The sequence below is a fragment of the Quercus suber genome, unplaced genomic scaffold (genome assembly GCF_002906115.3).
Source record: "Quercus suber isolate HL8 unplaced genomic scaffold, Cork oak 2.0 scaffold_116, whole genome shotgun sequence".
Taxonomy (NCBI): Eukaryota; Viridiplantae; Streptophyta; class Magnoliopsida; order Fagales; family Fagaceae; genus Quercus; species Quercus suber.
This window is the reverse complement of record NW_027069581.1, coordinates 660,289-676,612: the sequence shown is the minus strand read 5'-3', so window position 1 is coordinate 676,612 and position 16,324 is coordinate 660,289. Positions and strand designations below refer to the sequence as shown.

General features: G+C 36.1%; 1 protein-coding gene, 1 long non-coding RNA gene and 1 pseudogene across 2 annotated transcripts; 2 read left to right on the top strand and 1 right to left on the bottom strand.

Moving 5' to 3' along the window:
• Nucleotides 1–6,769: 6,769 nt before the first annotated feature.
• Nucleotides 6,770–11,409, top strand: LOC112029275 (UV-stimulated scaffold protein A homolog). Its single transcript, XM_065775638.1, is given in 5 exon segments — nucleotides 6,770–6,855; nucleotides 8,466–8,965; nucleotides 9,360–9,649; nucleotides 9,651–9,715; nucleotides 9,718–11,409. Coding segments are annotated over 4 exon segments (1,947 nt in total). The 5' UTR covers nucleotides 6,770–6,855; nucleotides 8,466–8,770; the 3' UTR covers nucleotides 11,115–11,409.
• A 104-nt stretch (nucleotides 11,410–11,513) lies between these two features.
• LOC112029326 (small ribosomal subunit protein eS6-like) lies at nucleotides 11,514–14,228 on the top strand (annotated as a pseudogene).
• A 1,576-nt stretch (nucleotides 14,229–15,804) lies between these two features.
• LOC136068457 (uncharacterized) lies at nucleotides 15,805–16,324 on the bottom strand. The gene is made up of 2 exons (XR_010629809.1): nucleotides 16,282–16,324; nucleotides 15,805–16,184 (listed from the first exon to the last, which is right to left on the bottom strand). It is a non-coding gene; the product is annotated as an uncharacterized LOC136068457 (long non-coding RNA).

Genomic DNA, 16,324 nt, shown 5'->3' with positions numbered 1-16,324 from the left:
TTAATTTCCTACTAAGGGGGAGGAGTTGATGGCGTTGGAGTTTGTGACAATGAGGTCATTATTGGAGGAAGATGTTGTTTTAGGGAGCATTGTGATGTTGCTCTTGAAGAACGTCCTTTTGGAGAAAATGGTTATTCACTTATTCCCCTTTCATTTCCTTTGTCACCACCACTAAACAAAGCATTATCAGCAATGACCATAGGGATATTGTTTGGCCCAAGATTGGTAGTGCCATCGGCTTTATTGGAGTTCGCAATGGCTTGAAAAGGTCGTAGGATGATGGAGTGGGTTTGATTAGGGATTGTGCGTTGAGTTGTCTAATTGTAGGGATCGTTTGAAAGGGTGTTTGTTGTGGATTTTTTTTTTTTTTTTTGATAAACACCTATTCAATACTTTCATTAACTTGAAATAAGATTACATTGGATTACATCAGTTTGAATCTGATCAACAATTTTGGGTGGAGTATCCTCTACCCAAATATTACAATCATTCAAAAATTTGGCTTGTCTAGCCAAGATATGAGCAGCTTTGTTGCCACCCCTTCAGACATGGGACAACTCCCATGCATTGAAAAACTTCAACCCCTCCCAAATTCCATCCACTACCAACCTGATGGAGTTGGGAGGAATGTTCTGTTTCCCTAGCGATTGAACCACCAGCTGTGCATCGCTTTCAATGATGATATCCTTTAGGCCAAGATCCCTAGCCAACACCACTCCTTCCTTGACAGCCTTAGTCTCAAGTTCCAAAACTCCCAAAGGCAATTCAAATTTTTTACTCATAGCCCCCATGATTTCACCCCTCTCATTTCTTATAACTACTCCTACACCACAGAATCGCATCTCATCAAAAATTGCTCCATTTGTGTTCACTTTGTACCAACTTGGTTTTGGAGGCCTCCACAATGCCGTTTCAGGTGCAGGGAGGGGTTCATGAGTCTGTGTTGCCGGTTGGAATTTTTCATATAGGCTATAGCTTCCCTCACTATCACCTCGTGGTTTTTCCCTTGGCCCCCATGTCTCACCTGGTTCCTATTATTCCACAAACACCACACCGTGATAGCAAACAGCTCCCAATTAAAGCATGTGCCTCTTTCTTTAATCTCCCACATGATGTCGATGAAGTCCCTAGGAGGCTCTTGGAAGAAAGGCAATTTTAGTCTTGTACCACTCCACACTGCCTCCGCTATGTTGCAGCTCCATAATGCGTGTCCCGAGGATTCTGCATTCCCACATATATCACACTTCTCATTCACATCAATTCCCCGAGCTTTTAGACAAAGTTTAGTTGGAAGGATGTTTTTACAAGCTCTCCATAGCAAGTGTTTGATCTTACTTGGGCAATGTAGTCACCATACGATCTTCCAAATAGACTTCATTCCAGAGTTGTCCGAGCTGCTACCTCCCTCTCCCCTATTTGACTCTTCTTTCAAGACCTTTTGTGCCACCTTATATCCGCTTTTCACTGAAAATCTACCATTTGTAGTCCATGCCTACACTATTGAGTCTTCGGGAAGTCTACCACTAATGGGGATGCTCAGCACCATTTCGGCTTCATGAGGAAGGAAAAGGTTTTTTACCTTCACCACATCCCAAGCCTTACTATTAGTATTCAGCAAACTCGACTCTTTTTCCATACCTGTGTGCACACCAATCGGGCTTGTCACTTTGAAAGACTCCGAGGAAGGGATCCACCTGTCCTTCCATATATGGACACTTTCTCCATTTCCTATGCACCATTTGGAACCTCTATCAACCACCTTTCTAGCTGCTAACATGCTTCTCCACACGTATGAGGGCTGTCTGCCAAGTTCAGCCTCGTTGAAGCTACCATTTCGGACATATTTCGCTTTGAACACTTTATGAACCAGCGAGTTTGGGCTTTGCAGCAGTCTCCACCATTGTTTGGCAAGAAGCGCTAAATTAAACGCTTTTAGGTCTCTAAAAGCCATCCCCCCATCCTCCTTTGGGATACATAACTTTTCCCATGAAACCCAAGCCACTTTCCTCTCCCTATTCTTTTGGCCCCACCAGAAGTTGCTCATCATTGAGTTCAACTCTTTACACATCGTGTCCGGAATTTTGAAACAACTCATCGTATATGTTGGCATTGCTTGAGCTACTGCCTTTATTAGTATCTCCTTCCCTGCATGGGAAAGAAGCTTACCCTTCCAACCGGCTATTTTCCTCCCAACTTGGTCTTTGATGTGGTTAAAAGCTTTTCTTTTCCCTTTCCCCACAAGCCGTGGTAGCCCTAGGTACTATTCATGGTGCTGAATCACACTTGCCCCCAACTTCTTCTTCACATAATCTTTGACCTCCCCACTTGTATTCTTGCTAAAAAATAGGGATATTTTTTCCCTATTGAGTTTTTGCCCTGAATCCCCCTCGTAATCTTCTAGTACCTTGAGTACCCTATCGCATTCTTCCCTTGTGGCTCTACAAAAATTGATGCTATCATCAGCAAAAAGCAAATGGGATATCCTTGGAGCTCCTCGACAAACAGCAATTCCCCTTGGCTACCCCTCGCCCTCCTCCTTTTTCAACATAGCCGATAGGCCTTCCGCACACAAAAGGAACAAATAAGGAGAGATTGGGTCCCCTTGGCGTAAACCCCCCGATGGAACTACTCTCCCTTTTGGCTCACCATTGATCAACACCGAGTAGGAGACCGAAGTGACGCACATCATCATTAGGGAAATCCACCTTTCCCGAAAACCCATCTTTCTCATCATTGCCTCCAAATACACTCATTCAACCCTATCGTAGGCCTTGCTCATATCAAGCTTTATTGCCATTAACGCCTCCTTTCCCTTCTTTCTTTGGTTAATGCAGTGCATAGTTTCGAAGGCAACTAGCACATTGTCTGTGATGAGCCTACCTAGGACAAAAGCACTCTAAGAATCATCTATCACCGCTACAAGAACTCTTTTCAGTCTATTTGCAAGGACCTTAGAGATGAATTTGTATACAACATTTTAATTATGGGTTGTCTAGGTATTGATTTGTGTAAGTGTGCTCATGATTTTTGGTAATTTAATTTGTTTTCTCCTCTCATATCTTTTATTTTTCTAAATTTGTTTTAATTTACATATAATTTTAATGAACTATTTTAGGAGTATTATCTATGCTTGAGGTTTTGTCACGTGACACAATGTTAGAGCAGTTTTTTATTTAGTCTTTCACCTCTTTTTCTTTTTTTTTAGGGGCATTTGTCACTGTTCTTTTAAAAAGAAGTTGACACTATTCATTTGACATTCCACCTAAGAAAAATTTAAATGACTTGATTCATTAAACCTTCCCCATAAATGCCTTGCCAACATAGAAATGCCAATTATGCAAACTAACGTCTTGTCCAATATATATTATCCCAACTCCCAGGTTCCTAACTAACAATTTTGTTCCACACGTATTATTCAAAGTTGTAAATTGTTATAGCCTAAAATTTTGTCAAGTGTTTTAATGAGGTATATGTTTTAAATTCTAGGTATTAATTTTTTTTTATAGGTGGTTCCCTAATTATTAACATTTAAGGGAAGTTATATGATTTTGGTTTTGGGTGCTCACAATAAGTTTGGAGGAAGGATTTAAATTTGGGTTTTTCTAGGCAATGCCATTGAGCCACAAAGGTCTTGATAATTTATAGGTTTATCTTTCTAAAATTTAAAGTAGTAAAAAAACAATTGATTTGGAAATATAACATCATTGCTCAAATTTAATTGCTTTAGCAATAATTGAAACAAAAGCCAACAACTCACAAAAACAAATTTGATATTACATGCAATCAAAAATATAGAAAATAATCATGTGGTTAAGTTAGTAACATAATTAAAAATTTGTGAGTTCATTTAAACAACATGTTCACATACTGAATTATATCAATTATAGTGTTTCACATTTCCTCTATTTTTAATGACATGTAATATTACTAATTCTCAATAAAATAGTACCTTATAAGTATTATACATGAATTATAATAGGCAAATTTTCACAAAATATTTTATATGAATTTATAATGTAATTGTGCATTGCACTAAATAATCTCTAGTTTAGGTTAATTGGACAAAAAATTGATGATGTAGATGCTAGACATGTGATTAGGTGCTAATTTAGCACTTAATAGCCAATTCAGTGAGACATAATGATTAATTTGAATCAAGATTATGAGTTGAAAAAGAAAAGTTTCAAACTCCTAAGGGAAAAAATAAAAAAAAGTTTATAACTCTAGAAACCAAAATAAAAATAACCTCAAAATTAGCCGAATGGAACCTTTCCTGTAAGCTAATTAAAAGTTAAGTCTAACAAGTGGTTTTATCATGTTTACAGAAGCTAATCAATTTGTTGATATATTGACAAAGTTTGAATTGGGATCTATAACTTTTTTTAATATATTTTCATGAAATATTGCCTATGGTAGAGAACTTGCCGGCTTTTGATAGAGAAATTTTTTTTTTTTTGAAATATATTTATTAACTCTTGATATATCATCTTTTGTCCCTATTTAGATTTCACGTGTGAAAAAAAAAAAAAAAGTTTGAAGGGAACCTTCCATTATTGCTAGGTATTCACCTTTATTATTTTTTTTGTGTGTGTGTGTTGGTCAACAAATTATTAATGGATTTATTTTTATGGAAATTTGTTAATGTATCTATTCGTATCTCAGATATTGGTTTTTTTTAGTTGTTAGAAATATACATCTGGATTGGTGGCTTCATCTGGTTTTTTTTTTTAGATGAATGGATTTGTTTCTAGATTCATATGTTACAATACATGTCAATAATTTGTATCATATTTGGTGCTTTTGATGTTTGTTATACAATGATACAAATGTGTAGATTTTTAATTTTTAACAACCTATCATATTTGTATGTGCGTTTTTGGATTTTAAATGTACTGGAAGGTCTTGGATTTTGAAACGTATTGGATTTTTAAGTTTATATTTTGTTTTTCATTATTATTTAGATGAATAAATTTTTTTTTTAAAGACTTGGTAGTTCACATTCAAATATAAGGATATAATAGGAAAAATTAAATAATTCATTTAATTTTGGAAATAAACAAAACATTATCATTTCATATTCTTAGGAATCTTAAGAGATTCCCAATGAAACCAAACATAAGAACAACTACATTCCTAGGCATCCAAATTGCAAGAAATCACATTTCCAGGAATTTGGATGCTAAGATTAATGTGGATTCTCTGGGATTTTTTTTGAAAATAACTATAAAGGTCAAACAATTTTGTTAGTTAGCACAGTTTTGAAAATATTTGGGTATCTAACAACTCAAGACCAAAGAACTCAATTTTGGAATTCTAAATCGACTACACTGAGCTCGATTTCAACATCGTCTGCAGCTGATGTGGATACTTAGTCCATGTAGGCATCGAACTAGATTCAAATGGACTCGAATTTTGTCAAATAGAAATCTTCTATTAAGTCCGTAGGACTCGATTTAGATTTGCTTCCTTTGTTTCAACAACTGGAGACGAACTTCCTTGTTCTTCCAAGCCCCAAAAACCTATGAACAAAACCAAATACAAAACCCAAAACAAATACCTGATCGGATTGGATTTCCCTCGCCTGAAGCTTTCGCTGTCATTGCCTGAAGCTTTCATCACCTGGGTTTAGTCAAAATCGCCGCCTGGGTTGCTTCTCCTCTAGCAAGACCTTCTCTAGACTCCAACATGTTCTTCTCCTCTACTGGAGTGGCAGCAACATCACCGGAGCGGCGGCGAGAAACCACACCCACATTAAGTCTAATGTGTTCAGCCTTTGTCGCCATTGCTTGAAACATTTGTCACCTGGGTTGCTTCATTATTGCTTCTCTATTGCTTCGTTGTTGCTAGGTACCGAAATCAAGTGTTACAGACTCAATTTTTTGGGTACCGAGATCGAGCATTGCAGACTCGATTTTCATGCCTATGTGGACAAATTTCCACATCAGCTACAGCACGACATTGAAATCGAGTTCAGTGCACTTGATTTGCATTCCAAAATTGAGTCATTTGATTTCGAGTTATTAGATCTCCAAATAATTTCAAAACTGTGCTAACTAATAAAATAATTTGGTTTTGATAGTTATCTAAAAAAAAAAATTGATTCCCCAATCGTATTATTTATATTATTATTTAAGGGGCTTTCCCTATTTGGATTCCTCATTTTTTAGTTCAAAAATACCCCTAAACTTCTATGTTTAAGTAAAGACAAAGTAAAAAATAATTTGGTAAAAATACAACTCTAATTTCTCCTAAAACATTGCTTAAAAAATAAAGTTTCTCTTTTAAAAAAAAAATCTTTTATTAATTTTTAAATTAATTTATCCACTTATAAATTATATCCTCAAAATAAAAATTATATATATAAAATAAAAACACAAAATTTAATTTTGCTACAAAATACTAAATATATGCCAGTCTGTGCCTTGTGCCTTGTGCCTTGTGCCCGAAGTCAAGCATTTCTCTAATTTCGTAGTCAGCTTTTGCGTGTCAAAGGGTATTTTGCGTGGCGGCCACTCTGCTGCTCGTATGGTTAATTTTAGTATACACAACTTTTGGCTCTAGTTTATAGCCCAATTTTGACTAACATTAAAATGACCAATCTTATATCCACTCATAATTTCATAACAGTTCATAAAAAAATAATTTTACAATAAATTTTAAGCGATGAATTTTTATTAAATGTTATTGATAAAAAAAAAATTTCAATGGCGGTCTCAAAATTTTTTTTTTTTAACTGAATAACGACTTTATTGCTTAACATGAACAATGGAGAAAGGATCATGGTCTGACCCCCCCACACACGCAATGAGCTAACTACTCTGCCAAGGCGATAGCAGGAGTTGATCCTACATGAAGGTCAGTGCTCCAAAGCCTTCGTTGTCATCATCTACGCTTTTAAAAAAAAAAAAAAAAAATTAATTTTTCCTAAATTTTTAATGTGACAAAAAAAAAATAATAATTGAAATCCCTGCAGTTCAACATCGCAAACCCTAACACTGGGTGCTAGAAAAGATGGCCAGTTAAATCGTATACTATATACATAAAAGCAGAAGCTGAGAGATAGTAAAATCCTATAATTAAGCCTATTTTGACAAGTAGGAAAGATGCCCACATAGATTTCTGCCACCAAGGCAGTTTAGAGTCACAAGAGAACGATCGTTACATCGTTTGAAGATTCTTTTACTCTTTATGATTTCATGAAAATTTCAAATAGATTTTTATTTTTATTTTTATTGTTACATGCCGAAAGTTAGATGAAGTTTCATGAAATCTTGGGTTTTATTATTTTTGGATTTTTTTTTTCCCCTCTGAATGATTTTTTAATTCTTTTTCTTTGCGTCTCATGTTTTTTTTTTTTTGCCGATAATAAGAGAAAAGAAATAAATTTCAAGATATCTTTTTGATCTAATTGTTTGTCTTATATTGAATTTTCAAATTTTTTTGGGAAAAAGGCAAAGAAATTATTTTCATCCCTAAAGTTTACTTGAAGTTCATCTTTCACCTTTTAACTAATATTTTCTATATTATGGCAGCCCCGCTAATTGCAATGCTGAATGGAGAGAACCTTTTGGTTGAAGTCTTCTTTTCTTGGTTTGTATGGAATTGGACTTTTATTAATATACCATAAACTGGCTGTATCTATCCTCTGTCTCTCTTTCTGGGAATTTCAGATTTTAGATAAAGGCATTAGATTTTCATAGGAATTGAAACTTTATGGAATATGTCAGTGTATTGGGTCAAATATTTTCAAATCTTAGCATCTATCTAGAGATGGTTTCTTCGAATAGAAGGGTACCCCATGCATAGCACGGGTATTAGGCTAGTAAATGATAATGGAAGAGGGGAGAGAGAAAGGAGGAGGGAAGGTGTTGAGTCTGATAGAGAAGGCGACCAACTCCACGGCTGCTGAGGTGGACCCACGTCTCCTCAAGGCCATAAAATCCGTAGTCCGCTATTCGGATACGGAACTCCAACTTGCTGCCAATACCCTTTTGGATCTCATGAAGCGTGACCACTCTCAGGTATGTTTTTATTTGATTATGCTGTTTTAATTTAATTAAGATAGATTTAAATTATTTTTCTGAATTCTGATATTTACTTATGTTGAGGTGAGGTATCATCCCTGATTAGGCTAACCATTTTTTTTTTTTTTTTTGCTGATGATAAGAGAAAAGAAATAAATTTCAAGATATCTTTTTGATCTAATTGTTTGTTTTATATTGAATTTTCAAAATTTTTTGGAAAAAAGGCAAAGAAATTATTTTCATCCCTAATGGCCTTTTTGGGAGGGGAAAGTAAGGAGGATGGAAAAGAGTAGAGAAGAGTCGTTAAAAATAAGCTAATTTTGTATTAAATTTACTTTACTTTGCTCTACTTCCCCACCCTCTCCCTCAATCCAAACGACCATAAAGTTTACTTGAAGTTCATCTTTCACCTTTTAACCAATATTTTCTATATTATGGCAGCCCCGCTAACTGCAATGCTGAATGGAGAGAACCTTTTGGTTGGAGTCCAGTATGTCTTCTTTTCTTAGTTTGTATGGAATTGGACTTTTATTAATATACCATAAACTGGCTGTATCTGTTCTCTCTCTCTCTCTCTCTCTCTCTCTCTCTCTTTCTGGGAATTTCAGATTTTAGATTAAGGCATTAGATTTTCATAGGAATTGAAACTTTATGGTATTGGGTCAAATATTTTCAAATCTTAGCATCTATCTAGAGATGGTTTCTTTGAATAGAAGGGTACCCTGTGCATAGCACTGGTATTAGAAATGATAATGGAAGAGGGAAGAGAGAAAGGAGGAGGGAAGGTGTTGAGTCTGATAGAGAAGGCGACCAACTCCACGGCTGCTGAGGTGGACCCACGTCTCCTCAAGGCCATAAAATCCGTAGTCCGCTATTCGGATACGGAACTCCAACTTGCTGCCAATACCCTTTTGGATCTCATGAAGCGTGACCACTCTCAGGTATGTTTTTATTTGATTATGCTGTTTTAATTTAATTAAGATAGATTTAAATTATTTTTCTGAATTCTGATATTTACTTATGTTGAGGTGAGGTATCATCCCTGATTAGGCTAACCATGCTATATAATCTGTTAAGGAAAAGAATAGATTAGATATATAATCTATTGATGAAAATAATATATGTGGCCAATCCTTACCAATTTGTTGATGATCTGTAGTTGACCCTTAAAATTTGGGGCTAAAGCTTTTTGGTTGTTGTTGTTAATGTTGTGGGTTTTTTTTCACTTTCGTTTTTCCGATGATTATTAGGGCAGGGGGTGATTTGTTGGTTTATTAGTGGGTTTTAGTTTAGCATTTTGGTAATGAATTGAATTTCAATATTTGATTGGTACAGGTAAGGTACCTCACACTCCTAATAATTGATGAACTGTTCATGCGTTCAAAGCTTTTCAGAAGCATTCTTGTTGACAACTTGGATCAGTTGCTGAGTTTGAGTGTTGGGTTCAGAAGGACTCTGCCTCTCCCGGCTCCTTCTGCTGTCGCTTCTATTTTGCGCTCTAAGGCAATCGAATTCTTGGAGAAGTGGAACTCTTCCTTTGGGATTCATTACAGGCAGCTCAGATTAGGGTTTGATTACCTTAAAAACACCCTCAAGTTGCAGTTTCCTAATCTACAGGCCAATGCGCTCGATTCAGCAGGAGAGAGCAGAACGGGAAAGGCGGTCAAGAGAGATTTTGCTAAAGAAATTTGAAATGTTCAAGGAAATTTCTCATCTATTAAGGAAGAGATCATGTCTACCATTGATGAGATTGGGGAATGCTTAGACATAGTCCGCACAAATGAGGAATTTATGCCTCTGCCTCCTGCAGATGATGAATATTTTGAAGAGTTTCGTTCTTCTGAACTGCTGCAAATCCGTCTCAATACTTTAAAAGAAGGGGAAAAGGTTCACGAGAACAGTGACAATAAAGTGGTTTTTGATGCATTAAGGGAGCTGTACAAGCTTCTAGAGACAAAGCATTTGGTTTCAGTTCAAGAATGGATCTCTGTTCTTCTAAGGGTTGAAGTGGCGGACAACAGGCTCAGAGATTCTGCTTTAAAGGAGTTAATTGATATCCAAAATTGTCTCAAATCGGTGAAGAAGAAGTGTGAAGAATCAGGTTGTGCTCTTCCAAACACTGCAAATCGTGATGAAGAAGAAGATGATTTCTGGGAGGAGGGTAAGATTGGATCACTTGAGAGTGAGAGATCTACTGTGCCCAATAAGCAAGATGAAGATTTTTCCATGAAAGTAACATCTAATAAAACTCCTGAAAGCTGGAAAAAAGATTGTAATGACAATGAGATTCTCAGTCCTGAAGGCGGTGAAACCAATCTGGACCCCTTAAGAAGCAAGCTTCTGGCTGAAGCTCCTGTGATGAAGTGGGGCTCTTTCTTGGATAACTGGGGTTCAAACCGGAAGGTTTTGGCTAACCAGCGGGGATTGGAGCTTGAAAGTCACTGGGGTAGGGTGGATTATGATGCAGTTATTCCAGCTGCGAAAATGCCCAAACTGAATGTTCATGCAACTCTTTATGAAGAGCAGCAAACTGACATTCAACCCTGCAGGGCTCCTTTGAGCAAAGGAGGGCTTTGTCAGAGAAGAGACCTGAAAGTTTGTCCATTTCATGGACCTATTATACCTCGAGATGATAAAGGAAAGCCACTTAATCAGAACTCTTTAAAAGAAGAGACATCTCTTGATTTGGGGATTGATTCCATTGAGCAGTTAGCAAAACAAGCTGTGAAGAATGTCCGTGAGAGAGATAAAGAAGTAGCAACTAAGAGAGAAATTGATAAAAAGTCACTGAAGCGCGCAAAACTTGCAAAAATTCGGGAGCACAATGAAACAGTTCTAAGGGATGCTGCCTTGACATCAACTTCAAGATCTGCATCTATTGGAGAAGATATGGGGGTGACTGATGGTGAGAAACCGTCAGCCAGAAACAAGAAGGAAACACTCTCATCCATGCTGCACAAGAAAGTGACACCAAAAGATAGGATAGCTCAGAGGCTTTTGAATTCACGGGCAAAGGATTCAACAACAAGACAGCTCACATTGGGTGAAGATGCAAATTACCGAGAAGCCTTCCCAAATCAATGGCAATGAAAATTTCCTTTTTAGGCTTTTGAGTACTTTAGAGGAATCAGAATTTCACAGATGCACATGTTGGTAACATGGCATCAGATTCAGATATATTAGTGGAGACTTTTGGTGTTTGCCTCACAACTGATTGCACCCAGGGATAGTGAATGATGGAGAGGATCTCTCCTTACCAGTTTTGTATTCTATCATTCTATGTAGATACCTTGTTTATTTTTTCATTGTTTAAATATTTGTATATATTTGAGGTGAATAATGAGTTGGATTGAAAATTATTAATTTTCTACGAAATTTCTATGAATTCCAAATCTGTTATATATTTTATTTCAATCTCTAGCCATTTCAATTGTGTCTCAAATTTGTTCGTTCAAATCAAATGGTTCTTGTAAGTTCAGCAGGCAGGGAGTTTCAGAATGTTAGATGATAATCCAAAATATTATATTGAAATTTGAAACCCTGTATTTATTGACACTGTTTTGTTATGAGAATCTTTGTTTTCCCCCGTTCTTTTTGCTGGGAAATTATTTAGTTTGATCTGCTTGTATAGATAATGTTTGAGTTCAATTTGCTTTAAGCAATGAATTCACATGTACGAAATCTTTTTATTTTATAATTCAATAAAAGAAGACCCTGCCTTTGTCTCTGATGGTCGCTTGTGATATATTGTAACATTAATTATGCAGTTAAGAGTCTTTTTCTTCAAGAACTTCAATTTTTATATGATATAGACCTCATTTTTCCGAATTGGTGAATAGTTGGAGGTTGAGATTCTTTGTTGGGTTATATATTTTAAGCCTTTTATTATGTATTCAAGTCATGCTGGGTTAAACAAGTTCTCTGTGATATGTGGAAGTGCCAGGAATGGCTTTGCCAACTTGTCTCACACAAGGCCCTTTTTCCCTACCTAGTCACATGTAATGCCTTTTCTTTGCAAATAGTGGGAAAGAAAACTAAGACAATATTGTACCATGCATCTTCATATCATTAGTGGATCTGTGTCAACATTATTATTACAAAGTGTGACATGATTATTCTTGACTGTTGAATTCAATATCACTATTTGGTTTCATCATATGAATGACAAAAATATTGCCACCTTTGTGTAATGTAACATGAAGTAATGAACTTGATGTATATAGAAATTCATTGCTTTCTCAAGATATGTTCAAAAGTGATTGAATGCTTTCTGAAAGATTATGGTTGCTTATGTAGAACTCTTTTACAGCCGGGCATTTTTTGACAAGAGGATCTCAAAGGAGGTAAGTAGAGATTCTTTGGGTGAGGTAAGCTCTTCCTAACCCTGTTGGATTAGTATTTGTACCTCACAGTGACACGGATCTTTGATATATTCACCTTAATAGACGTTTTGTTTGACAGGAGTTCAAGGGCTATGTTTCAAAATCATGGGAGGTTGTGACAAGCAAGGATTCCCAATGAAGCAGGGAGTCCTGACTCCTGGTCGTGTTTGTCTCTTGCTTCTGAGGGGTGGGTGAAATGTTTCATGGTCTTGCATAGCATCTAGTTCTGATTTTTATATATTATGGCTTTTGAAATGAGTATTCAACATCCCTCCTGCCATAACAGATTCACTTATGAGCTATTGTTCACTCATCATTTGGTTGTGACCTTTCTTTTTTATTTTATGTGATGATTTTATTGTTTAATGACATGAATTTGCCTTGAATTGGGTTGTAAATTTGAAAGGATTGATGTCTTGTAATTGGTCTCTTGTTGCACCCTCATTTGTTTGTCTCCATACGGGCCTTCAGAAGCCTTATTAGCTCAACTTTCTGTTGGCTTAGCTTGTATTGCCATTTCACTTTCGCACAAAGGAATTATAACATTACCTTTTATTTATACAGGCACCCTGTGCTTCCGTGGTTATGGAAGACACAATGGAGAGAGGAGGAAGTTAGTTCGCAGATGCACTGTTAGTCAAAATCTCTCTGTTTTGAACTTGGTTATTGTGAAGAAGGGTGAGAATGATCTGCCTGGATTAACTGATACTGAAAAACCAAGGATGAGGGGTCCAAAGAGGGCACCCAAGATTCGCAAGCTTTTCAACCACTCCAACGAGGATGATGTGCGGAAATATGTGAACACCTACTGTCAAACCTTCACAACAAAAGCTGGTATAGTGGATAATTTTAAATATACATACATATATATGTATATATTAATTAATTAATATTTCTTTGGCTTAGTTGCTGCTTTATTTTATTTTTTATTTGATATTTTAGGCCTTAAACACAAAAATTAATCTAACCAATCCTAGACATGTGCAGATGATTTTAGTCTGAAGAAATCTTATTTTATTTTATTTTTATTATAAATTAAGTATTTTGGCCCTGGAAAATGATTTTGATGTCTCTTTTTATTGAGTTGTATATTGCCTTAAGCATAAATAACATGTAAAATAATGAAGCCTTGCCTATTTATTTTCCCAATGGCAATTAGTTCTCCCTTATGTACGTATAAATTATGAGTCACCTTGAAATCTACTTGATTATTGTGAGAAATGATTGGTTGCAATAGTCATTGTGCTATCAGAAAGTTTTCTTGACTAATATACCAACATTCTTGTTAAAGTTGCCAAGGGATGGAAGTTAGGAGTGGAGGGGAGTTGAGAAGGGGGCTGAGGGTTGGTAGTTAGACACATAGTTGATATGACTGTAAATGACTATAACTATTGATTTGGTTGGCAGGGAAGGAAGTCAGTAAAGCTCCAAAGATACAGAGGTTGGTGACTCCATTGACACTCCGAAGGAAGCGTAATAGGATTACAGAGAAGAAGAAGAGAATCGTAAAGTCCAAAGCAGTTGCAGCTGACTATCAGAAACTTCTTGCCACCAGGTTGCAGGAGCGGCGAGAACGTCATAGTGGGAGGAGCTTAGCAAAAAGGAGATCCAAGCTTTCTGCTGCTTCTAAGCCATCTACTGCTGCATAGCAGGATATGAGATTTGGAGAAGGTCTTCAGTTCCAAGTTTTTGGTAGTTTTACATGATAATGTTTGTTTTCTGGTAATACTAACACATTTTGTCATTCTCTCACTCTGAGAGTTGGTTTGATATTTCATGCATGTTTGTCATTTCAATTCATTAAAAAGTGGTTGACTCCTAAGTTCTTGCATTTAATGATGTGGATGTGCTTCTTCTTTTTTTCTTTCCTTTGGAATTTTCTGGACAAAAGTAATTATTTGGTAAATGTATGGTGGTTAATAGTTTTTCATTCACAAATCCTTTAAAAGAGTATGCTTTCGAAATTTTGTTGATTACTCTTGAACTTTTTTATCTCCACTGATAAGGGATGTGTATGCCTTAATTAGATGATTTTAAGGATTCCCAAGATTCAGTATGGACTATGGAGATGGGTATGACTTGATTACGCATCAGAGACAAAATGATAAAAGAACCCTATAGAAATACAATAAAAAAGACGAAGAAGAAATCAGCAATATGTTAGAAGTGTAAAAAAGTTGGACACTGTAGATCCAGTTGTAAAGGAATTAAAAAAAAAATGTATCAAGGAATTGAAAAAAAATATTGTTAAGCTTATTAGATAACTCAAGTGAAGACGAAGTTATAGGGATGTAGAAATTCAATATGATCAATTGTTTGAAATACAAGAAAGCAGTTGATATTTCAGAACATCCATTGAATCTTCTTCGGAGCACAAGTGATGTCGAAACTCTATTCTTGTAAAGGTGATTTATTTAACTGTACGAAGCCTATAATTATGGTAACAAAGAAGGAAATCAATCCTCGGTCATAGATGCAATATTGCATCTATGGTTGATATGCAATATGCAAGATGATCTTTCATCTTCATCTTCAGTAAAGCCACAAAATATTGCTGAATCCATCGTCACTAGCCTTGAAAAACATACCAGCTGGTCGGGGCAAGCTATAAATCTTTCAAAATCCATTCATTTAACCATGGAGCAGGTTAACAATCTTGATTCCTTGTTTGAACTCAAGAAAATCTCTTCGTTTTTTTTTTTGTCCTGCCACCAACGTTAGTATCGTTTTAAAACAGTAAGGTTTTATTTGGATATTACTTATTTTGCTGAAAACTGAAAATACTGTAGCAAAATAATTTTTAAATATGTAAATAGTCTTTTTTTTTTTGGTTCTGCCACCAATGTTAGTATCATTTTAAAACACTAAGAGTCTGTTTGGATGCCGCTTATTTTGCTGAAAATTGAAAACTAAAAAACACTGTAGCAAAATAATTTTTAAATGTATGAATAGTACTGTGTGACCCATTTTTAATGAAAGTTTTTGTTGAAAAAAGAAGTTTGTAGGTCCCGTGAACAGTACATAGAACCCACTGGTTACTAGGAATGGTAACGGGTCGAGTTCGGGCCGGGTTTTTCCATACTCGGACCCGACCCGCGGGGCAAGATCCGTGGCCCGGACCCGGCCCGTTTAGGGTACCGGGTTTTTTTCGGGGCCCGGACCAGCCCAAGCCGGGCTCCATGGGCCCCGCGGGTCCCGTTTAGGGATTGGGCCCAATTCGTGGCCCAACCCAAAAAAAAAAATTAAGCCCAAATTTATTTTTGCCTACGTTAAGCTTGCACCGCCTAATCCGTGGCCCAATTCGACTAATCTTATTAATTTAAATAATAAATAAAAAAATACAAGCACAAACACAAACATCAACAGCAACACAAATACACGGCAACACAGCAACAGCAACAGCAACAGCAACACAAATACAAATCAATAGACATTGAAGCATCAGTCTTACACTCTTACTGAAATGAGATTTTTAGACAATAAATAATAAATAAACATAAAAAATAGAGGAAACAAAACTCCATTTATGGACCGATCCTTACATGAATTCTCAAACATCAAATACCCAAAAACAAAAACTATTAAGAGGAAATGAACCCAAAAAAAAAAATGAAGAACTCAGACAATAGCTTCAGCAATCTTCGCCTGACCTCACGAAGATTGCAAAATACCAATACTCGTAAGTGTCATCGAAGTACTTGTCGGAGTATTGGGTCTGACCCATTTTTCTCGCTCACTGAAGCTTTTCGCGACGATTAGATCACTGAGGATTTTCGATCTGTGAAGAAATTGACACGATTTTAACAGTTTAAATATTGGAAATGGAAATTGATTCAAAATTTTTGGAAATCAAAGGATAAAGAGAAGAGTATAACCTTGGAGAGAGTAAGTGAGAGACAAAGGAGCGCAAAAGAGGGT